This window comes from Hypanus sabinus, chromosome 5 (assembly GCF_030144855.1).
Source record: "Hypanus sabinus isolate sHypSab1 chromosome 5, sHypSab1.hap1, whole genome shotgun sequence".
Classification (NCBI taxonomy): domain Eukaryota; kingdom Metazoa; phylum Chordata; class Chondrichthyes; order Myliobatiformes; family Dasyatidae; genus Hypanus; species Hypanus sabinus.
Window position 1 is genome coordinate 181,611,186 of NC_082710.1, and position 24,326 is coordinate 181,635,511.

The 24,326-nt window shown below is 44.4% G+C and overlaps 1 protein-coding gene across 1 annotated transcript in view; it reads right to left on the reverse strand.

The window, feature by feature from the left end:
• LOC132393846 (proline-rich transmembrane protein 1-like) overlaps window positions 1-24,036 on the reverse strand; it is an 87,928-nt gene extending 63,892 nt beyond the window's left edge. The window contains exon 1 of the mRNA XM_059969237.1: window positions 23,899-24,036. Coding sequence (XP_059825220.1) covers window positions 23,899-23,917 — 19 coding nt within the window. The 5' untranslated portion in view covers window positions 23,918-24,036. The remainder of the gene's footprint in view (window positions 1-23,898) is intronic.
• Window positions 24,037-24,326: the final 290 nt, after the last annotated feature.

The following is a 24,326-nucleotide window of genomic DNA, read 5'->3' on the forward strand; positions in this document are numbered from 1 at the left end:
ATATTTTATTTTGCTTCCTGCACCATTCTCTGTAAACTCTTTGGCTGTCGTGTGTGAAAATTGCAGGAGATCAGCAGTTCCTGAGGTACTCAAACTACACCCATCTGGCACAGACAATCATTCCATGGTCAAGGTCACTTAGATCACATTTCTTCCCCATTCTGATGTTTAGTCTGAATAACAACACCATGTCAGCGTGACCCTATGCACTGAGTTGGTGCTACATGACTGGCTGATTAGATATTTGTATCAACGTACAGGTGTACCTAATACAGTGGCCACTGAGTGTACATTTACATTATCATCCAGTACAGCCTATGGATGTGCTGAGGGCAGCCCACAAACGTCTCTGCACATTCTGGCACCAACCATGCTACTTTTCTCCCCAAACAAATGTAAGAAAAACAACAGCAGCAAATCGAGCCCCATTTCTCGCTCCCACTCACCCACTCATCCACACACATAGACAGGCCTCCAGCCCCAGGACAGTCCACCCACTTTGTTGTCCATCATTCCTGTAGCACCCACAACACTTCTCAAATTCAAGTTCAAAGTTCAATGTAAATTTCTCATTAAAGTGCATAGTTGTCGCCATATACAACCTGATATTCACTTGTTTGCAGGCATTCATAGTAAATACAATTTAACAAAATAGACTCAGTGAAAGACCACACCAACTTGGCTGTTCAACCAGAGTGGAAAAGACAACAAACCATAGCAACATAAAAAGAAATAATAAAAGGATAGATAGAGGGATGGACAGATAGATAGATAAATAAATAAATAGAGGGATAAGTAAATAAATGAATAAGCAATAAGTATTGATAACATGAGATGAAGAGTCCTTGAAACTGAGTCCATAGGTTTTGGGAACAGGTCAGTGGTGGGGGCAAGTGAAGTTGACTGAAGTTAACCCTGTGGTTCAAGAGGGGTGATCACTGTTCCTGAACCTGGTGATGTGGGTTCTGAGGCTCCTGTACCTTCTTCCTGATGGTGACAACGAGAAGAGTGCATGACCTGGGTGGAGGGGCCCCTGATAATGTATGCTGCTTTCGTGCGACAGTATTATTTGTAGGTGCGATCAGTGGTGGGATGGGCTTTACCTTTGATGGAGTGCCATATCCATTAATTTTTGTATGATTTTCTATTCAATCACACTGGCGTTTCAATATTAGGTTGTGCTGCAACCACTTTCTCTTGCATTCCTCTACCCTCATGACCTGCTCATTACCTCCCTCTGGTTTTGCCTCCTCCTTCCTTTTATTCCATGGTCCACTATCCCCTCCTATCAGACTCCTTTTTCTTCAGTCTTTGCCTCGTCCACCTATCACGTCACAGCTCCTTACTTCATACCCCCTCCCTCTCCCACCCACCTTCCCCACACCTGGTCTTACCTATCAATTCCTGGCTTTTCACATTATTCACTTTCATACAACTCTCCCCACCCACTTATCTTACCCCCCCATCTGAACTCACTCATAACTCTTCCTCCTTCCCCTTTGTTCTTGCCTCTGTCTTCTTTCTTCACAGTCCTTGGTCTTGGCCTAAAACATCAACCGTTTATCCCCCACTATAGTTACAGCCTGCTGAGCTCCCCCAGCATTTTGCGTGTGTTGCTCTGGATTTCCAGCATCTGCAGAATCTCTTGTGCCTGTGATTGTGAGGAAGATGGGAGAATAAATGGTGAGAGACCGTTCCAGCTGCTGAGGAAATCTGGAACACAGGTGCACAGATTCAATTTAGGGGGCTACCAATCAAAGATGGAAATGAGGAGAAACTTCTGATCTGAGACTTAGCCTCGCTGGCACGGCCTGTAGATGAGTTGGGAGATATTTCCCCTGGTGTCCTCAACGGGCATCATTAAAACAGGCCATTAAGACAGCATGGGAGCTCAGCGTGTGCAAATGGGCCATCTCATCAAAACAGTGGCTGTGTTTCATTAACTTTAACGCGCTCTGAAACATCGCCAAAGGCAAAGCAGAGATGCAAATTCCTAAACACAAGAGATTCTGCAGATGCTGGAAATTGTGAGCAACACACACGAGGGTTATGCTGGAGGAATTCAGCAGGTCAGAGGGCGTCTATGGATAGGAATAAACAGTTGAAATATTAGAAACATAGAAAACCTACAGCATTACAGGCCGTTCGGCCCACAATGCTGTGCCGAACATGTCTTTACCTTAGAAATTACCTAGGGTTACTCACAGCCCTCCATTCTTCAAGCTCCATGTACCTGTCCAGGAGTCTCTTAAAAGACCCTATCGTATCCATCTCCACCATAGTCACCGGCAGCCCATTCCACACACTCACCACTCTGCGTAAAAAACTTACTGCTGACATCCCCTTTGTATCTATTGGGCCGTGACCCTTCATCGGGACCAGAAAGGAAGGGGGTAGAAGCCAGGATAAGGAGGTGGGGGATGGGAATGAGTACAGGCTGGCAGGTGATAGGTGAGACCAGGTAAAGAGGAAGTGGGTGGATAGTTGAGATGATGTAAGAAGCTGGGAGGTGATAGGTGGAAGAAGTAAAGAGCTGAAGAAGAAGGCATCTGGTAGGGGAGGAGAGTGGGTCACGTTTATTCAAGTACTTTATTTAAATAGCATAGGCACAAAATGTCCAATAGACAGATAGATGGTTAGGATGCAGTGCAGGTAAATGATAAAGTGTAACATCGTAACCATGGAGATTATGAGGTTAAGAGTCCATCTTATCTTATAAGAGACCCTTTCAAGAGTCTGACATCAGGTGGGGTAGAAACTATCCTTCAGCCTCGTGGTACGTGCTTTCAGATTTTTGTATCTTCTGTCCGATGAAGAGAGTGGAGAATAGAGGATGCGTGGGGAGGGGGGGGGGTCTTTGATGACGCTGGCTGATTTATTGAAGCAACGAGAAGGGTAGATAGACTCCATAGAGGGGCAGCTGATTTTCCTGTGATCTTACTGTTCATCTGATGCTGCACGTCTGTGATGCTGCTGTAAGTAGTTTATCAGTACACTACTACACTGGAGCACATGGCAATAAATTTGAATTTGACTTTGACCAGAGTTTACCTGAAGCTAGAAAATTCAATGTTCCTTCCAGAAGGTTGCGAAGTGCCTGGGTAGAATGTAAGGCCTCATATTGGTGGTGCAGACAGACCGGTCAGAATAGAGGTGGGACTGAGTATCGAAGCGGTAAGCAATAAAAAGATCACAGTCACCCCTACAGACTGAGTGCAGGCCTGGGACAGGGCTAATTTTATGCTGTGAGGCTACCCATAGCAGATCAACACGGAGTAGATGTCGATGCTAACCTGAGTGTAATGAGTGAGGGGTAGGGTGAGTGGCAATGAAGGGGAACGAGTGCAAGGGGAGGATGGTGCAGGATCACTCAGACTTGCTGTGCAAGTTCATTAGGTGGTTAAGAAGGCAGATGTTGTGTTGGCCTTCGTTAGATTGAGCTTAAGAGCTGTGAGATAATGATGCAGCTCTCTGAAACCCTGGTTAGACCACAATATTGTGTTCAGTTCCAGTAGCCTCATTACAGGAAGGATGTAGTAGTTTTAAAGAGGGTGCAGAGGAGATTTATCAGAATGCTGCCTGGAGCAGAGAGAATGTCTTATGGGGAAAAGTTAGAGTTTTTCTCTTTGGAGTGAAGGAGGATGTGAAGTGTACAGGATGATAAGAGGCATAGATCAGAGTGCATAGCCAAAGACTTTTTCCTGGGACAGAAATGGCTAATATGAGGGGCTATGAGTTTAAGGTAATTGGAGGAATGTCAGAGGTAGTTATTGAGACAGAGGATGTGTGGAATGTGCTGCCAGGGGCAGATACATTAGGGGCACTTAAGGAACTCTAAAATTGGCACACGGATAATAGAAAAATGGAGGCCTACGCAGGAGGGAAGGGTCAGACTTTACGATGGATTAAATGGTCAATACAACATCAGGGGTTAGATTTTAACAGAGTAAGTTAAAAGGTTGGCACAACTCTGTACACCAAAGGCCAAAATCACATCTTTTTCCCTGTACTGTTTGCCCATCACGTCATATCTGTGTGATGTCCCCTAATGGACATTTCCACTAATGAGGACAACCTCTCTCCATCTATGTTCCATAAACCAATCCCGATCTTGGAGCACCTCTATCGCCTCTTTCAACCTTCGGCCCACTGTGAAACCAACAGCAGCCACTCCGTTCTGACGTCACAGACACACAGTGGCCATCTTATTGGGTACAAAGATCAAGTCAGCCAATCAGGGGACAGCAACTCAGTGCATAAAAGCATGCAGAGGTTCAGTTGGTGTTCAGACCAAGCATCAGAATGGGGAAGAAATGTGATCTAAGTGACTGACAGTGTTGGTGCCAGACAGGGTATCTCAGAAACTTCTGAACTCCCAAGATTTTCATGCACAACAATTCTTAAAGTTTACATAAATGGTGTGAAACACACAAACAAAGTTGAAAGAATGGTAGTTCTGTGTGGATGAAAATGTTTATGAGAGAGGTCAGAGGAGAATGGCCAGACTGGTGCAAGCTGACAGGAAGAGGACAGGAACTCAAATAGCCACACTTTACAACAGTGGTGTGCAGCAGAGCATCTCTGAATACACAAAACATTGAAGTGGACGGGCTACAGCAGATGAAGATAAGGAGTACGCACTCAGAGACCACTCAGTGTACAAGGTTCACTCAGTGTATCTAGTACTCCTGTACAAGGTACAGGAGGTATCTAGTAAAATGGCCACAGTGCATCTCCATACAGCACCGTGCAAGGGGAGATGTGCTATTCTCTCAAAGATGATCTGTTGGGTCAGTTGGTCCGTCTTCCCTCAGTAGAAACGACAAAGCTGCTGCTGCTGTGGCCAAGTTCGCTGTGCCCCCGCCTTTTCCTCTCCCCCTCAGCGTCTCGGTACAGCTGTGGCCATTACAGCTCAGTACACGTCTGCCACAGGGAAACTGGCACAAATTTGTCACATATTGTGACAATCGGCAGCTGCTTCGTCAGAGAGCGACCTCTGCTAGCTGCCTGCTGCTGTCTCGTGCGTTGGCAATATAATTTACATCCTCGAGTTGAAGGGTGTAATTAATTCCCACCCTCTGTGCTACCCAGTTAAACATTTTGAAGAATCGAGATGCAGTTTTGTTACAGAAGTGAAGCAACCAGAAAAAAGAGGATTACAGCTGATGTGCTTTTTAACTCACTCTCCCTATCTTTCTCTCGTCCCTTCTCTCCTTTTCTCTCTCTCTCAAAAATTGAAAATCGGAAGTTAAAAGCCGAGTTTATTATCATGCGCTCAGGGACATGACAAATGCAAACATGAATAATATGCACTGAAGAACAACGTATTGCAGCAACATCACAGGCACACAGCCTCACATGAGCACATTCACAAGAAAAATATGAAATAAACGCACATACACAAAATTATACAAGGAGAATAAATAGAACAGAGTAGAGCCAAATCTTCTGCAGCATGAATGATCAACGTGGTCACAGCACTGACCTGGTGATTACGATTGAGCAGAAGCTTGCTACCCGAATTCGTACAAACAACGCAGTACAGGCCATTCGGCCCTCGATGTTGTGCCAGCCTTTTAAACCACTCTAAGATCAATCTAACCCTTTTCTCCTTCATAACCCTTCATTCTTCTATCATCCATGTGTCTCTCTAAGAGTCTCTTAAATGCCCCTAATATATCTGCCTGTACCACCACCATCACTGGCAGGGCGTTCCACATACCCACCTCTCTCCGCGTAAATTACTTAACTCAGATATCACAACCCTTTGTTATATGACTGTGGCTCCTCGTTATACTGACCAAGCTAGTCCCATTTGCCTACGCTTGACCATGTCTCTCTAAACCTGTCTTATGCACATACGTGTCCAAGCACCCTTTAAATGCCATTAATGTACCTGCCTCAAATGTTCCACTCACTGACCACAGTCAGGGTGAAAATAGTGCCCCTCGGGTTCCTAGTAAATTTCTGCTCATTCATCCTGAATCTATGTCCTCTAGTGAGAACATAGAACACAGCATAGTACAAGCTCTTCGGCCCACAATGCTGTATTAACTCTAAGATCAATCTAACCCTTTCCTCCACATAGCCCTCCATTTTATCATCCATCTGCCTATCTAAAGGTCCCTTAAATGCCCCTAATGTATCTGCCTCTACCGGGCAGCGCATTCCACGCACCCACCATTCTGTGTGTGAAAGAATCAAAGTCCAACATCCTCCAATGCATTCCTCCAAGCATCTTAAAACTACGCCCCCTAGTGTTGGCCATGGATTCCTCTTTGCTGTTTCTTAATGTGCGGTCCTTCATTGTTTCTTGGATTTACTGAGAATGCCTGCAAGAAAATAAATCTCAGACTGTTCTATGGTGACAGCGATTATAAGTTTACTTAGAACTTTAGATTAGCTTTATATGTGGCAAATATAGATTGAAACATTGAGAGCTGAATACCCACGAGGTCAAGAAGGAACGTACTAACTCTTCACAGGCAGTGGCGATTGGAACCCTGATCAGTGATTACTCGCACTGTAAAGTGCTTGTGCTAACTGCTATGTTACCTTACCACTCCACATCCCATGGAGTTCTTATGAGCATCCAACAAGCATGAAGGCGATGGGTGAATCACCAGATTCCCTGCAGACTTCAGTCAAACATTAGGTTCATGCTGGAACAGGCTACCAAAAGCGCACAGTAAAATGCTGATAATCCATCAGGAAGAGCCCTCACCATCCAAAACATACCTTCTTCTCATTATTTTTGCTCTTTTTTTGGTACCACTTACTTATTTTCTACATTTCTCGGTGTAACTTGTAGGTTCTTTATTTATTGCAATATACTGCTGCTGCAAAACAACACTTTTCCTGACATCTGTCAGTGATAATAAACCGGATTCTGATTATCCGGTGCCCAAGTCCTCAGAAGCTGCCTCACTTATTCCCTCAGAGCGTGATCCGGAAGCCCACAGTAGTGTGTGTGTGTGTGTGTGTGTGTGTGTGTGTGTGTGTGTGTGTGTGTGTGTGTGTGTGTGTGTGTGTGTGTGTGTGTGTGTGTGTGTGTGTGTGTGTGTGTGTGTGTGTGTGTTGTATATATATGGGGGCGCGAGGGGGGAGACAGACGCAGCAGGCAGCCTGAACTGTGCATCACCTGTGTGCCTGATTCTGGGGTTTGGTCTCAGAACACCAAGGGTCAGAAAAGTAGGTTGGTTTGCAGCCCGAGCCTGGGGTACGGAGTGTTCGTGTACTTCCCATTCCCTTTTAGAAGGGAAACTATAGCCCAGTTAGCTTAATATCAATGATGGGGAAATAGTTAAAAGCTATTATTAAAAGCATTGCAACAGATGAAAGACTGAAGATTAGATTAGCACTTAGAATAAACTCAAAGTAATCAAGCATCATGTTTTTGAAAAAAGGAAAATCAGATTTGATTAACTTATTGGAGTGCTCTACCAAAGGAGGTGTAAGGTGCCACTTCACTTCACCAGTCTGCAAGTCACCCTTGAGTAAGGTGTAGCACCCGATCGTGGAAACATGAAGCCATGGGAGCACATCATATGTTACATATCACAAGATCTGGTTATGTGACCACTGACGCCAGGCAGACAATCTCTGAAGAGTACTGATAATGCCTGGGGTCACCCGTCTTGTAAAGACAGTGCCCAGTAGAAGGCAATGACAAACTACTTTTGTAGAAATATTTGCACAGAACAATGTGGTCACGGAAAGCCCATGGTCACCGATGTCAAACGACATGGCACATAATAATGGTGATGAACTTTTTGGACTTCGTTAAACTAAAATTGATAAAATGGAAAAAGTATTTGGTATTGCAGATGGCTTTGACCCAGAGTGCCATTGAACACCGCACAGAAATGGTCCTTCACCCATCTAAACCCTATCAAACTGTTTTTCTACAAAGACCCATTGGCAAGCACCTGGAGCAGAGCCTGCCATACCCGTCCCATTCATGAGCTTATCCATGTGTTCTCTGAAGTGCTTCGAATGAATTCACGTCCACCAGCTGCTCGTTCCTCATTCTCACCTCCCTCAGGATCCCCTTAAACATTTCACCTATCACCCGTAGCCTATGACCTCTAATTCTTATCTCCCCTGCGCTCTGCGGAATAAGCTGCTTGCATTTTAAATATGCCATGTTAAAGGTTATTATGCTTGTCAGGCTGTATGTAGTTTTCTCATTGATTCGATTGGATTTCTGTGTTCTACTGTGAATGCCTGCAAGAGAACGAACCTCAGGGTAGTATATGGTGATAAATAGATACTTTGATAATAAATTTACTTTAAAATTTGAAGTTTTTTTGATTATGCTAAGTAAAAGCTCATGATGTTGAAAGGAACATTTGGCACAGACAGCAGATTGCCCGATAACAGGAAGCAGAGAGTAGGCGTAAGTGGGTCTTTTTTTTAGTTGGCGAGATGGAAGAAGTGGTGTGTCGTGGGGACTGGTGTTGGGGCCTCAGCTTGAGACGGTTTATATAAATGACCTGGATGAAAGCGTCAGTAGTTGCTAAATTTGCTGGTGACACAGAAACAGTTCAGAAAGTGAGTGGTGAAAAGGACATAAGGAGGCTACAGAGGAATAGAGGAAAACTAAATATTGGGCAAAGATCTGACAAATAGAATATAGTGTGAAAATGCAAAATCATCCATTTTGGCAGGGAATATATATTTAAAAAATGAAGCATGCTAGCTATGTGGTGAAATATTACACAGCTCTGGGATCAGAGATTCTGGTATTTTAGAGCATAATTTGCAGAATGCTAATTAGTAATGGTTATAATTGTCACACGTACTAATATAATTCAGCCAGCTAGATCAAGGTCGCTCACCTCCCCACCCTTGTGAAAGAGTGGAGGGAAACAGATTCCTTATTATCCCTTATCATTCCCCTTTCAATCCACATAATCAAACAATCCCTCTGATCATAAGTATTTTGATAGTTTTTGAGAACTTCCTTTGTTTGATTTACCATTGTTATAAATACTTCATGTTACCATAAAACCTTTTAGGATCTCAAGGCCATGAAATATCGAAGTCCTTTGTGTTTCATACCCTCAGTTCAAATCTACAATCTCCAAAGCCTTGGCCTCTGTACCTCCCTCTGCAACTGGATCCTTGACTTCCTCATCGGGAGGCAACAGTCAGTGCAGATCTTAAGTAATATCTCCTCCTCTCTGACTATCAACACTGGCACACCACAAGGATGTGTGCTCAGCCCAATGCTCCACTCTCTCGAGACGCAAAACTGCACAGCTCAAAAGCTACCTGTAAATTTGCCAATGACACAACCATTGTTGGTGATGAAGAGGCAAACAGGAGTGGGGTAGATCATCTGGTTGAGTGGTCTAGCAACAACATCCTTGCACTCCACTTCAGACTGTGAACTTCAGGAAGAGGAGGTTGAGGAAACGCACACCAGTCCTCATCAAGGGATTGGCAATAGAAAGGATGAGCAGTTTCAAGTTCCTGGGTCTCAAAATCTCTACAGATCTATCCAGTGCTCAACATACATAAGATTTCATTAGGAGTTTGAGGAGACTAGGAAAGACTCTCACAAATGTCTTCAGATGTACAGTGGATAGCGTTCCAACTGGTTGCATCAACATCTGGAATGGAAGGGCCACTGCACAGGATCAGAAAAGGTTGCAGAAACTTACAAACTCAACCAGCTCCATCATGGGCACTGGCCTCCCCAGCATCCTGGACACCTTCAAAAGGTAAAGGTGGCATCTGCTATTCAGGTCTCCCATCACCCAGGACATGCCTTCTTCTCAATTGTTACTGTCAAGAAGGAGGTCTGGGAGTGTAAAGACACACACACACACACACACACACACAGTGTTTGGAACAACTCCTTCCCCTCCACCTTCAGATTTCTGAATGGACAATGAACCCATGTACACACTGCTTCATTATTTACTTTTGCTCTCTTTTTGTAGGACTTACTAAATCCATTCAATGAAAGGTTGTTGAAGCTGGAGAAATAGTGGAGATAAGCTCCCACTACCTATTAAATGCTCCCGATGGCATGAGTAACAAATCCCCTCGGGCAACCAAGTCTAGCTCAAGGCCTTCATGTGTTGCTCAACCACTAGGTCTTGTGGAACCACTTCTACTAACAGAAGGGGCAAAAGTGGATTACTGGTAGCCTTAAACCTGTTGCTTCAGCCAATGAGGCTCATCAGAGGTGGTTAGCAGCTCACTGAGGAGAAGGAAAACTTTGATTTCAAACCTCTGCTGCCTTGCAGCTATACCCACTCATGGGGAGGGCTTCGGGAGTAAACCCCAAGGAAAAACCTGAAGCTGGAGTCTCTAAGACAGTCTGACATTGAGTTCAGTGCTACTGTCAGCTCCTGTGACACCGTTGGTGCCAAACTGTATCAGTCTCTGCCATTCCTTTGGATTCATGAACTTCATGAAGAGGGAGGGCCTGCTAGACGGGCAAGAATTCGTTCTCCACATCATCCTGCTCTAGCTTGCATATCACATAGAGAACTGGGATGTAACATCCATGGCCAACCCTGAGAAATGGAAGGCCCCAATTTAATTTGATTTATATATGCATAATTTACAGGTTTTTATTATTAAGTGTTGCAATGTACTGCTGCCACAAGAACAACATATTTCATGACATATGCCAGTGATATTAAACCTGAGTCTGATTCTGTTTCTGATTTTTAAGGCTCGCTGGTCATTCTTTGGAAGCCCAATAGGTCAAGGATCACAGGACACCAGGGAATATCAACAGAGTCATTTCACTAAGCAAGCACAACCTATTTCAGAAAAAATTAAAATGATAAAAATATAAATATCACTAATTACAGTAATTTAATTTTAAATAGAATATAGAACGATCAGGTTCATTAAAGTTGTAATTGGAGTTGAAGCTGGTTTATACTTATGAAGCCTAAACTTATTATGGCTCAGACGTTGAGATATCCAAGCTTCCTAACTAGATTATATAAATATTGCCTGCAAAATATAATGGAAAACAGAAGGTCACGCATTATGCTGATCCTATCCTGAGGTGACGTTGATATATCTAAACCTTTGTAGTTTAGATCTCTTCTCCATGCTGAGGTGGACAATTGCTTGGGGCTATGAAAGATTTCAAGAGCAAAGGACAAATGTAAAGAGAATTAGCAATAGCCAATTAGATGTGTTGATAATATCCCCAACCACAATGACCACTCTTATCATCGAATTACAACCAACTTACTTCCTTCTCATATTCTTCTTCACACCTATTCATTGCTCACCCCTCCCCATTTCAGTTGCATCTATTCCCCCTCTCAATCCTTCTTCCTCCACCTTTAGGATCTCTGCCCCACAATTTAATCCCCCAGTGCCTTCAACCATCCTGCTCCTGCGTTCCTCTCATCCTCTCTCTGGCATCACCATCCCTTCATCTACAATGTTAACATGACTCCGTTCCCATCTCTGTTTGCCATTGTCCTCATTACTCCATTCCTTGTATATAGATCCCCATCTCCAGCATCTCCAAACATGAAAACCATCAGTCCATAAGACATAGGAGCAGAATTAGACCATTTAGCCCTTCTGATCCCCCATTCCATTATGGCTAATTTATTTTCCTTCTCAACCCCATTCTCCTGCCTTCTACTGTAACTTCTGACATCCTTGCTAATCAAGAAGCAATCACCTTCATTTTAAATACCCAATAACTTGGTTTCTGCAGCTGTCTGTGGAAATTAAATCCACAAACTCACCACCCCTGGGTTAAGATACTCCTCTTCGTATCTGTTCTAAATGGACATCATTATATTCTCAGGTTGTGTCCTCTGATCCTAGACTCTCCCATTTTTTGGAAAAACCCTCTCTGTGTCTATTCTAGCTAGGCCTTTTAATGTTTGGTAGTTTCAACAAGTCCCCCTCTCCCCCACTCATTTTTCTCCCTTCTACAGTCCCCCAAAATCTTCATCTCTCCATCAGCTTCTTTCCATTTGTCTACTTCAATTCTTCCATCCACAATTTCCCATTATCCCTTATCCTCTCTCTTGTGCCCTGCAATGTTTCCATCTCTTCACCTGCAGTGCTTCTGTGCTATTTCCAATCTCCCTACAAATGCATCCCTCCATCTGCTGTGTCTCCATCATTCCATATCCTTTCCCTCCTACTCCAGTCTTCCATTCCCAATCCTCCAATGAGTGTACTTTCCCGTCAAAATCTGCCAATTTTCATCCCTCCAACTTACACCTCTGATTTCTCACCCTCTGTCTCCTAAACTCCATGTCTCCAGACCTCAGACTGCAAACTTCCCCTTTCCCCATCACTCCATCTCTAGCCTATAGCCCATTCTGCCAGCAGGGATATCCCCAATCTATAAAACACTAGATCTTAAGAAGATAAGATAAGACTTGAGGAGAGTTAATACTATAGAACCATCAGGTTCCTGAACCGCTTTTCACTGACCACAACTCCGATCTCTTTTACAACTTTATTTTTGTTTCTTTTTCATTATTTGCACAATTTGTCTTCTTTTGCACATTAGTTGTTGTTGTTTGCTCTTGGTCAGTCAATGTTCAAAGTTCAAAATAAATTTATTATCAAAGTACTTACACGTCACCATATACAACCCTGAGATACATTTTCTGGTGGCCATACTCAATAAATCTATAGGATAATAATGATAACTGAATCAATGAAGGACTGCACCAACTTGAGCATTCAACCAGTGTGAATAAGACAACAAACTGTCCAAGTACAAAATTAAAGAAGTAATAATAATACTAATAAATGTATAAGTAATGAATATTGAGAACTGATAAGCAAGGCTTTGGGCCTTCTCGGGGGTTCTGATCTGGGGACTCTATTTCAGTTCAGAATGCTGTTGCTCACTTCAGTTGTTTGCATAATTTGTGTTTTTTTTCTTTTGTGCATTGACTGTTGATCTTTTACTTTTATTTTTATTTTCTTTCTTTAATTGGGTTCTTTCAGATTTCTTTCTTTGTGGCTACCTGTGAGCAAACAAATTTCAAGTTTGTATAATTTGTACATTCTTTGATAATAAATGTACATGAATGTTGAATGAGATGAAGAATCATTGACTCCATTGGTTGTTACCCCCTTCGGTTCAAGACATAGTCTTTCTTTACAATACTCTTTTCCATAGATGCTGCCTGGTCTGCTGCGTCACTCCAGCAATTTTGTGTGTGTTGCTCGGATTTCCAGCATCTGCATCCAGCATCTCTTATTTATGTATGGATTTTTATTCTATTTCTTTATTTTTTTCCTGTAAATGCCTGCAAGAAAATGAATCCCAGGGCAGGATATGACAACATATACGCTCATTGATAAGGAACTTACTTTGAACTTTGAATGTCTCAGTGCAAATGCATCTGACATCTCTCTGCACAGAAAGTGGGAGTGTATTCCACGGCACAAACGCAAGATGTTCTACAGATGCTGGAACTCTTTAGCAACGTGTACAGAGAAAGGCTGCTCACCAGTTCAGCTCAGCATCAGTGTTCATACTGCACAAGCACCTCCTCACAACCTAAACTTATACACGTAATGCTTAGAAAGACATGGCCATAATGTGGTGCAGACTATCAAAGAGAATATATGGATGTGGCAGGATAAAAGTCCATTTGCATGAGGTTTTGCAGATGCTGAAAATCCAAAGCAACACAGACCAGTTGCTGAAGGAACCCAGAAGGTCCATTCAGAGGAATAAAGAGTCAATGTTTCCCACTGCATGGTGAGACCCACTCTCCAAGCTGATGACCGGTCCAAAGGAACGATGGAACTCGATACGGTTTGGAGCCAGCAGCTTCGCAGGGGTTTCCGTGCCGGTGCTGGGTACAGCAGTCAGCCACCTTCGGGACTCCGACTCCGGATTTTTCCTCGAGGTTTACTCCCAACGCCTTTCCCGTGAGCGGGTATGGCCGCAAGGCAGCAGAGGTTTGAAATCGGAGTTTCCCTCTCCTAGATGAGCTACCCTCCATGGTTAACGAGCCCCATCTGCCCAGAGCAACTGGTTTTAAGGCGCCAGTGGCCCACATTTGCCCCTCCTCCTGTCAGTGAGAACAGCTCCACCGGGCATGAGAACTATGCCACACGTGAAGGCCAGGAGTTGGACCTGGCTGTCAGAGGCTGTTTGAAACACACGCCATGAAGAGCATTTGTCTAGCAGTGCCCACCACCACCCTTCGGCTATGACTACCCTTGGAGCCCAGCCCGCCCCACAGATGCTGCCTGCCATACTCTGTGGGTTTGACCACAGCTTCCACTCTGAGAAACTCAGTCTGTGAAAAGTATAGACCGGGGAACGTGGCTCACAGGACAAACAAACGTGATCTGTGGAGTTTGATCACGAGCAACAGAGGCACAAATGAAGCATATTGTCGAGGAATACACATCCCTGGATCTATTCCCAGAAAAGCAGATTCACACATGACTGGTAAAGTGTGAGGTGTGCGACACACAGTTTGTATCAGCATAAGACTCCATTTCCATTGCTAAAGTGCTGGGAGGTGATCCCATATTCGAATAAACCCCTTCTGTATACTTTCTATTTGCTTTGAACTGCACTCTGACTACATCTTAAATTATTATTTTAAACCACAGGCAAGATACATTTACTTATATTCAGAAATAGTCACTTGGAGCAACACACACATACACACACAAAATGCTGGAGGAACTCAGCAGGCTGGGCAGCATCTACAGAGAGGAATAAACAGTTGATGTTCTAGGATGAGACCCTTCATCAGGGCTGGGAAGTAAGGGGGCAGAAGCTAGAATAAGAAGATGGGGAGAGGGTAAGGCGTACAAGCTGACTATTCAAGACCAATTGAGAGGGGAGGTGTGTGGGTCGGGAAGGGGGTATGAAGTAAGGAGCTCAGAGGGGATTAGCAGAAGGAGGAATCAAATAGGTGAGGAGAGTGGACCATGGAAGAAAGAGAAGAAGGAGGGGCACCAGAGAAGGAGATCGGCAGGTGAAGAGTAGAAAAGGAGATGAGAGAGGAACCACAGTGGGGAATTGAAAAAGAGAGAAGGGCGAGGAGTGAGGAAACACCAGAAGCTGGACAAGTCACTGTTCATGTCATCAGGTTGGCAGCTACCCAAACGGAATATGAGGTGTTGCTTCCACATCCTGAGTTTGGCCTTATTCTGGCAGTAGAGCAGGCCACCTAACAACAAGTCAGAATAGGAACTGGAAGTTGAATTGAAATGGGTGACCACCGGGAGATCCCACCTTTTGTGGCAGACGGAGCGAAGGTGCTCGATGAAGCAGCCCCTCCCAATCTGCACAGGCCACACAAATGTAGAGGAAACCGCACCAGGAGCACCAGTAGGAGAGGTGACCCCCAATGGACTCGCACCTAAAGTACCTCCTCGCCAAGAAGGACTGTTTGGGTGTCTTTGGGCGGAAGGTACCCAGAGATAGACCAGGCTTCTGCCAAACTGCCCCATCATTACCGTACGGATGCTTCTGTGAAAAGCACGGCGACGGGCGATTGAGTTGACTTATGGATTTGGTCAAGGCACATAACACAGCTCCTTGTTCAGAGCATCATTTTATTGTCAAAGTATGCATGTACAATACAACTCTGATATCTGTCTTTTCCAGAGAGCCGTTAAATACAGAACATAGAAATCTGCAGTGCATTACAGGCCCTTCAGCCCACAATGTTGTGCTGACCTTTTAATGCAGTCTAGAAGCTGCCTAGAATTTCCCTACTGCATAGTCCTCTATTTTTCTAAGCTCCATGTACGTATCTAAAAGGCTCTTAAAAGACCCTGTTGTATCCACCACTGCCAGCAGTGCATTCCACACACCCACCTTTCCCTGTGTGAAAAATTTACCCCTTGGTACCTACTTCCAAGCATCTTAAAACTATGACTCCTTGTGTTAGCCATTTTAGCCCTGGGAAAATGCCTCTGACTATCAACACAATCAATGCCCCTCAAAATCTTATAAACCCCTATCAGGTCACCTCTCATCTTCTGTTGCTCCAAGAAGAAAAGGCTAAGTTCACTCAACCGATTCCCATAAGGTACGCCCTCCAATCCACAACCAGTACTCCAACTGGGATCTGGCCAAGGTCTTATATAGCTGTAACTAAGACCATAGGAGTAGACATCAACTCCCCCTCTAACCCCAGCTTGATAAAGGAAAAACAAAACCCTCAGGCCCCAAAAGCCCCCTCTTGATCTGTAAAGGTGAGAATGGGTCAGAGTACAACATAGAGTCCAATCCAGAGAAGTATAAGGTGGTTCACTGTGGAATCACTGTGAATTTGACAACAGGATACAAAGTTAATGGCAGCATTTTTAGCCATATGGAGGAAGAAAGGGATCTTGAGGTTCATACCCATAGATCACTCAGATTTGCCACACAAGTTGATAGGGTGATTAAGAAGGTATGTGGTGTCTTGGCCAAGAAGGACTGTTTGGGTGCCTTTGGGTGGAAGGTACCCAGTGCTAGACCAGGCTTTTTCTGCCAAACTGCCCCATCATTACCGTACTGATGCTTCTGTGAAAAGCGTGGTGACGGGCGATTGAGTTGACTTATGGCTGTAGGATTGAATTAGCTGTTGGATTGAATTAATGTTGCATCTCTATAAAACCCATGTTAGACCACACTTGGGTTACTGGGTCGGTTCTGGTTACCTCATTAAAGGAAGGGTGTGGCAGGGTGGTGGGAGAGGAAGATACAATAGGGATATTTAAGAGACTCTTAGGTAGGCACAAGGATGATAGAAGAATGGAGGGCTATATGGGAGAGAAATGTTAGATTGATCTTAGGGTAGATTAAAGTGTTGGCACAGCATTATGGGCAGAAGGGCTGTACTACGCTGTAATGTTCTATGTTCTATATTCTAATATTATTCCCAGTCCAAGTGGACCAATAAGTAGCCAATGGAATTTAGTCCCAACAAGCGCATGGTGATGCACAGTAAATCGTAGGGCACTCAAGAATGTTGATGAATATAGGTACCATAGTGCTTAAGTCCATGGTTCCCTGAATGTGGCAACACAGATAGTAGTGCTGAAGGCATATGGCATACTTGCTTTCATCGGTCAAGCACAGAATATTAGAGTCAGGATGTTATGTTGCAACTTTTCAAAGACCTAGTTTGACTGCACTTGAAGTATTGTGTGCAGCTATGGTTGCCACAGTGCAGAAAGTCATAAATCCCTTAGATTCTGCTGGAAATCTTGAGCAGGCTGCATCTACGGAGCGGAATAAACAGCCGAAGTTTTTGGCCGAGTCCGTTTATCAGGACGGGAGGTGGGAGGTGGAAGAGCAAGTTTTACAATTGTTTGATCACCTGCCGACTCGTATGCCTTTTCCTCTGCCCACCTTCTTATTCTTGCTTCTGGCCTCTTTCTTTCCAGTCCTGATGAAAGGTTGCAGCCTGAAGAATTATTTATTCCCCTCCATAGATGCTGCCTGACCTGCTGAGTTCCACCAGTGCTCCAGTTTCCTTCTACACTCCAAAGATGTACCAGTTAGGTTCATTGGTCATTGTAAATTGACCTGATTAGGTTCCGGTTAAGTCAGGTTTGTCGAGGGTTGCAGGGCAGTGCAGCTTGAAGGGCCAGAATGGCCTACTCTGCGCTGTATCTCTAAATAAATAAACGATGCCGCCTCACTGAGGAATTTTGTGTGGGCTGTACACTGCAGGAAGAGGATGTTTGCACTTCCAAGTACAGAGGAGACTCATCACGGTGTTATCTGGGTGGAAGAAATTTAATTGAGTAGATCAGTTGAATAAGTTGATCAGGAAGGCATCGGTTTAAGGTGAGAAGCAGAAGGTTTGAGTGAAAATAATTTTTACACAGGAGTGAACACAAGAGATTCCGCAGATGTCGCAAATCTTGAACAAACTGCTGGAGGGACTTAACAGGTGAAAGCAGCGTCTATGCTCAAAGTTCAAAGTAAATTTGTTATCAAAGTACATATATATCACTGTATACAATCCTGAGATTCATTTTCTTGCAGGCATACTAAATAAATCCAATAATCATAATGGAATCAATAGCACCAACAGGGTGGATAACCTAGGTGCAAAAGACAATAAATTGTGCAAATACAAAAAGGAGAAAAAGGAATAAAAAATAAATAAGCAATAAATACGAGAACATGAAATGACGTGTTCTTGAAAGTGTGGGAACGGTTCAGCGATGGACGAGTGAAGTTGAGCGAAGTTATCCCCTCTGGTTCAGGAGCCTGATCGCTGAGGGGTAATAACTGTTTCTGAACCTGTTGGTATGAATCCTGAGGCTCTTATACCATCTTCTTGACACAGCAGTGAGAAGAGAGCACGACTTCTCTTCTTCAGTTTACAAGGGGAATCCCCGGAGGGGGTTTTCTGATGATGGATGCTGCTTTCCTGTGCAATGCTCTGTGTAAATGTACTCAATATTAGGGAAATAGACAGTTGACATTTTGGGCCAAGACCCTTCATAACAGAGGCTGCTTGATATCTGGAGCATCGCCAGAGGAGGTGGTGGAATCAAATACAATCACCTACATGTAAGAGTCGTTTAAACTGGCACTTGAAAATAGACAGGCAAACGGCACTGGTTACATGATCAGAAGGATAGGCCTAGACATGGACCCTTTTCTTAGCTGTAATGTTCTATGAACCTTGGTCTTCTACCTCTGAGTCAGAAGGTTACAGATTTAAATACAATTGTGAGCCTTGAAATATGGCTTTGTTCCTATTTGCAATACTGCTGCTGGGACTTGAGAACCCGTGTTATAGGGAAAAGTTGTATAGGTCATTACTTTATTCCCTGGAGAGTAGGAGAATGAGGGAAGATTTGATGGAGGTATACAAAATTATGAGGAGTAGAGTTAGGGTAAATGCAGGTTTTTGCCACTGAGGTTGGGCAAGGCTAGAACTAGCGGTCATATGATAAGGTTGAAAAGTGAAATGTTTAAGGGGAACCGGACAGGATGGTGGTGTGAGTGTGGAATGGGTTGCCAGTAGAATTGGCAATGTGGATTGTGTTACAACAATTTGGAGAAGTCTGGATAAGTATATGGGTGAGTGTTGTATGATCTATAAAGCCAATGGGCCAAAAGCTCTCATCTTGTTCCTGCCTACCTGTGATGCCACTTCTGAGGAATTCTGGAACTGTAATCCCAAATCCCTCTATTCTGCCACACTCCTCAGTGCCCTACCATTCATTGTGTAAGTTCTGCCCCGGTTTGTCCTCTCAAAATGCAGCACCTCAGGCTTGTCTGCATCAAGTTCCATTTGCCATTTTTCAGCCCTTTTTTGTCTGCTGGCCCAGATCCCGCTGCACTTTGATAGCCTTGCTTCCTGGCCAATTAGAACTAAATAATTCCTCAGTGCCAACCTGATGAATCTCAGCAGCCAATTAACTTCTAATGGGGGGAGGAATATGCAGAAGAACCTAGCACAATTATCACTGCACTTATGAATATTTTGGTTTACATCCAGTTAACATCTGTCAACAAGACCTGCAGTAATATTGCTCATAAATAAACCACAAGCATACCACATTTTAGATACATTCTGAATGATTTTAAGTGACTAGTAAACCATTAAGGAAGAGGCTTCGGTGTCTCAAACCTACCACACTCTGACAACAGGTCTGAAATCAAATGCAATTTGCTCAGCCTTCTGCACACTGATACTGTGGTGTTCCAGAATGGGAATCACAGTATCACATGCTGGAACTTGGCAGGATATTCACTGAGCCTGCAGCACTGTTGAACATGGCCCGTAACATTCAGGTTTCCAAAATTTGGCAAGCTCCAGTTAATGCTCCAGAACCGGGAAAAATCTAATCCAGGTCTCAATGGAGAGATTCAAGTTTAGTTCTCACATCCACATCGAAACACACAGTGAAATGTGTCATTTGCATTAACAACTCACCCACGGTTGTGCTGGGGGCAGACCTCAAGTGTCGGCACACAATCTAGTGCCAACACAGCATGCCCACATTGCCCGACAGAGCAATACAGAACACAACAAGCAATAAAACAAAAGCAAAACAAAGCCCCCACTTAAAGAAAAGCAATCTGCCGGCCGGCCATACACAGTCCTCTAATCCAAGACAGTCCATATTCTCTGACCTCCAGCGGACCTGCATTTGGATGTGGACGTGCCTTTGACTGCCCTAGTGACTTGCCGAGGTTCACAGATCTGGAGGCTCCAGCCAATGGACCCGAGGATCGATCTGACCCTTTGGCCCCGATCCTCAGCTATGATCTCTGGACTCTCCAGTCGCTGAGAACTAGGCCTTGAACCCCCGTCTCACCTTGTGGAACTCTAGTGTCTAATCTCTCCTAAGAGTGGATTTCCAGAATCCATATCACATGACTGTATATCTTCACAATCCAGGTCACAGTAACTGCAGAATCTGCAACAAAACAATTATTGATTCTGCAATTGATTAGTAACTGGCAAAGGGAGAAAACTGCTGGTGTCGGTGAGGGTGCCTCAGAACAACAGATAAATTTCTCCATTCTACAGTCTTGAGCTCGATTGATAGCCTGTTGTAACTATCTTCCTCACCACACTAACTCAAACTCCAGAATCCAGCGCAGGCAGCAAATGGGAACTTCATAATCAAAGAACTTTGAACGTTGAATCATGTTAAGGGCAGCCATCATCACAGATCCCAACCATCCATGGGCCATGCCATCTTCTTGCAGTTATCATCGGCCAGGAGGTACTGAAGCCTGAAACCCAGTCTGCCAGGTTCAGGAACAGTGACTTCCCTTCAACCATTTGGTTCTTGAACTCTAATCACCATGTTTTGACAACACTATCACCATTTTGACTTTGCACCAAAATGGATTTTTTGTTCTGATTCTACTTGAGTTCTTTCTTGTAAAACTTATCTATAATTTATGTTGTGTTTTGTGTGAATGCCACTTATCTGATGCTGCTTCAAGTAAGCTTTTCATTGCGCCTGTGCATTACTGCACTTGCACACATGACAGTAAACCTGACTTTGAGACGGCTTTGTTGTGCTGTGCATTGCAAACCCAGTGTGGAAGAGCCATGGCCTGTGAACACAGCCACTTCTGAACAGAGGCTCCACCATGATTGAGAATCTGACTGGAGAAGCAAAATGTCGCCGGTGCTGAAAATCTCCCCTCTAACCCCCCCCCCCACCCCTCAGTGTTTTCTGATTCTGCAGCCAACACAGCAATGGTAGTTCACCATTTATCCATTCATAAAGTTTCTGACTCATCAGAATTTCTGATGAACATGGCTGCTTCCAAAATGAATGGAGGATGATTGCACAATGCTCAGTTGCATTTGTGATCAGAGTAGCCCACGTCCATAAGACATAGGAGCAGAATTAGGCTGTTCGGCCCATCAAGTGTACTCTGCCATTCCATCATGGTTGATTTATTACCCCTCTGAACCTTCTCCCCGTAACCGTTCATGCCCTGACTAATCAAGAATCTACCAACTTCCAGTTTGAATATACACAATGACGGCCTCCATGGCTGTCCATGGCAATGAATTCCACAGATTCACCACATTCTGGCTAAAGAAATTCCTCCTCATCTCTGTTCTAAAGTTGACTTCCTTCTATTCTGAGGCTTTGCCTTCTAGTCCTGGACTCCCCCATGGACATTGTCTCCTTGTCCACTCTATCGAGACATTTCAATATGCAATAGGTTACTTATGTCTGCAGATGGAATGATCTAGATACCAGTCAGCTAGGGGATGACCTGAGACAATTGTTTATGCTAAAAACCTGCCATACAATGATCATCCTGGGCTTGGGGGCCCAGAGGCAAATTATCCTGGAGGTTGAGGCCCAAAGGCAGATTGTCCTGGGTTGAAAGCCCAGAGGTAGTTGGTCCTGGGGCCAGAGGCCCAGAGGCAGTTCGCTCTGGGGTCAGAGGCCTGTCTGTGTGTATGTGAGTGAGTGAGTGAGTGAGTGAGTGAGTGAGTGAGTGAGTGGGTGGGTGGCAAGGTGGGAAGGGGATTTGTTTTACTGCAGTTTTGTTGGTGTTGTTGCTGCATGTGTGGTTCTGTTGCCACGTTGGGCTGGCACTGGAGTATATGGTGGCACTTGTAGACAGCCCCTAGCACATCCTTGGGTTGTGTTGGTTGTTAAGGCAAATGACACATTTCACTCCATGTTTCCACGAAAATGTGATGAATAAATGAATTTGAATCAATCTCCAACAAGACCATCTCTGAGCATTTACCTCACCACAAACTAACTCTACCACCATTGGAGGGGGCAAGCATTGACCAAGCCAGCATAGACTACTGTGATACCCAAGAGAAGTTCAAAGGTTGGCTGCCCTGTGACAAATGACTCCCCTGGGCCTTACAGACTATGAGCATAAAACTCGATTGTTATCACAGAGTCAAAATTAGGCAGTGTAGGTGCGGTTCTCTTCGACGATACTGTAAATGTAGGGCGGCCTCTGTGATCTTCACTATTTTCCCTCCAGCAGTTTCCGATCACATTAGTCCGTCCCCCGTTGTTTGTACAACTCCCGTCACCAGCAAATCCACATTTTACCCCCCCCCCCATTGTCCGTACAACTCCCGTCACCAGCAAATCCACATTTTATCCCCACCCCCCCCGTTGTTTGTACAACTCCCGTCACCAGTAAATCCACATTTTACCCCCCCCCCATTGTCCGTACAACTCCCGTCACCAGCAAATCCACATTTTACCCCCCCCCATTGTCCGTACAACTCCCGTCACCAGCAAATCCACATTTTACCCCCCACCCCCCCCGTTATCTGTACAACTCCCGTCACCAGTAATTCCACATTAGACCCCTGCCCCTCCCCCGTTATCTGTACAAGTCCCATCACCAGTAATTCTCAGATAGATAGATAGATAGATAGATAGATAGATAGATAGATAGATAGATAGATAGATAGATAGATAGATAGATAGATAGATAGATAGATATACAGATAGATAGCGAGATAGATAGACAGATAGAGCAGATGAATAGGGACAGATAGAGACTAAGAGGGCAAAAGGATGAATCGAGACAGACAGACAGATGAATAGATTGAAAGACAGCCAGACAGATAGATAGAGAGAAAAGACTTCGAAGGGTAGATAGGCTGAAAGATAGACAAATAAATAGATAGATTAATTGATTCATACACACATAAATAACGAATAGTGGATAGAGAGAGAGACGAGGGAAAGGGAGCGAAAGAGAGGGGTAGGGGAGAAGGAAAGCTCGGCTTCAGAAATCAGGGGACATAAAGGCAATGCTCACAACGAGCAAACTGAGGATTGCAGGAACTCCGGGAGATGAAATATTGCTGACGAATAATATGGACTTTTGCTTTCAATGTAATTTCACTCCACGATAATCCCTTACACGCTAGGATGCACATTTAGTCACGCCGAGGCGATTAGAATTCCTAACATTGCTATAATCAGAAACTAAGACCCTAAAACGAGTGTGCGGCTCCCACCCTCTGTCAGTTTCGAGCTTCAACCCCGCACCACAACAGTCACGAACAACAAACGGTAAAATGGTCATCGGGATAGCATCACGAAGAAATCCCGTGCACTGTCAATTCCTCCATGCCAGACGAATGTTGCAATTACAGAATCCATATGCCATCTTTGAAATCGGGGCGCCAAAAGATATTCCCCGCAACCGCCCCAACCCCCTCGCTGAAGCTCGGCACAGACTGTTGGAGAGAATATTGCAGTCTGCGGAAATACGCTTTGATTTAGCGCTGTTCATCCCGGTGCACTTGACCGGCACCACGCAGCCCGTTAAAAGGCAGCACGGTGACAGTCTGCTGCAGTGGAGTAAACAGCCGCGATATCTCCACTAGATCACAGAAAGCAGAACACTGACTGATAACTAACCCTGAGATGTGTTCGCACACGGAGGAGAGATGCCAAATCACATACCTTGTTTTTCTGTCGACATCTTGCGGGAGAATGGAGAGCGATGCCGCAAGAGGTGATCCAGATGTTGTCCCTTGGAAAATAAACTGTGGGACCTTCTTTAAAAAAAACAATTCCGCGGCGAGAGAGGAATAAAATGGTGTTCGGGGAAGGAGTGGGAGGGTGGGTCTTAACCTGGGTTGGGTGAGAGGGCGCTTTGAAGAGCTAAAGAGCGGAATCACTGCGAGACGTGGCCGCTTGATAGGGAGTTTTATCCATTTGCCTCCATGGATAACGATTACCTACAATCAATCAAGCGACAGAGGGCGCAGTTTGACATGTCGGGATTAACCCCTTCAAGTTCAAGTTCACCCAAACGGAAGAATGTTTTTGCGAACCACTGTCTCCTACAAACAGAACATAAGATACGAGCATAAGATATAGGAACAGAA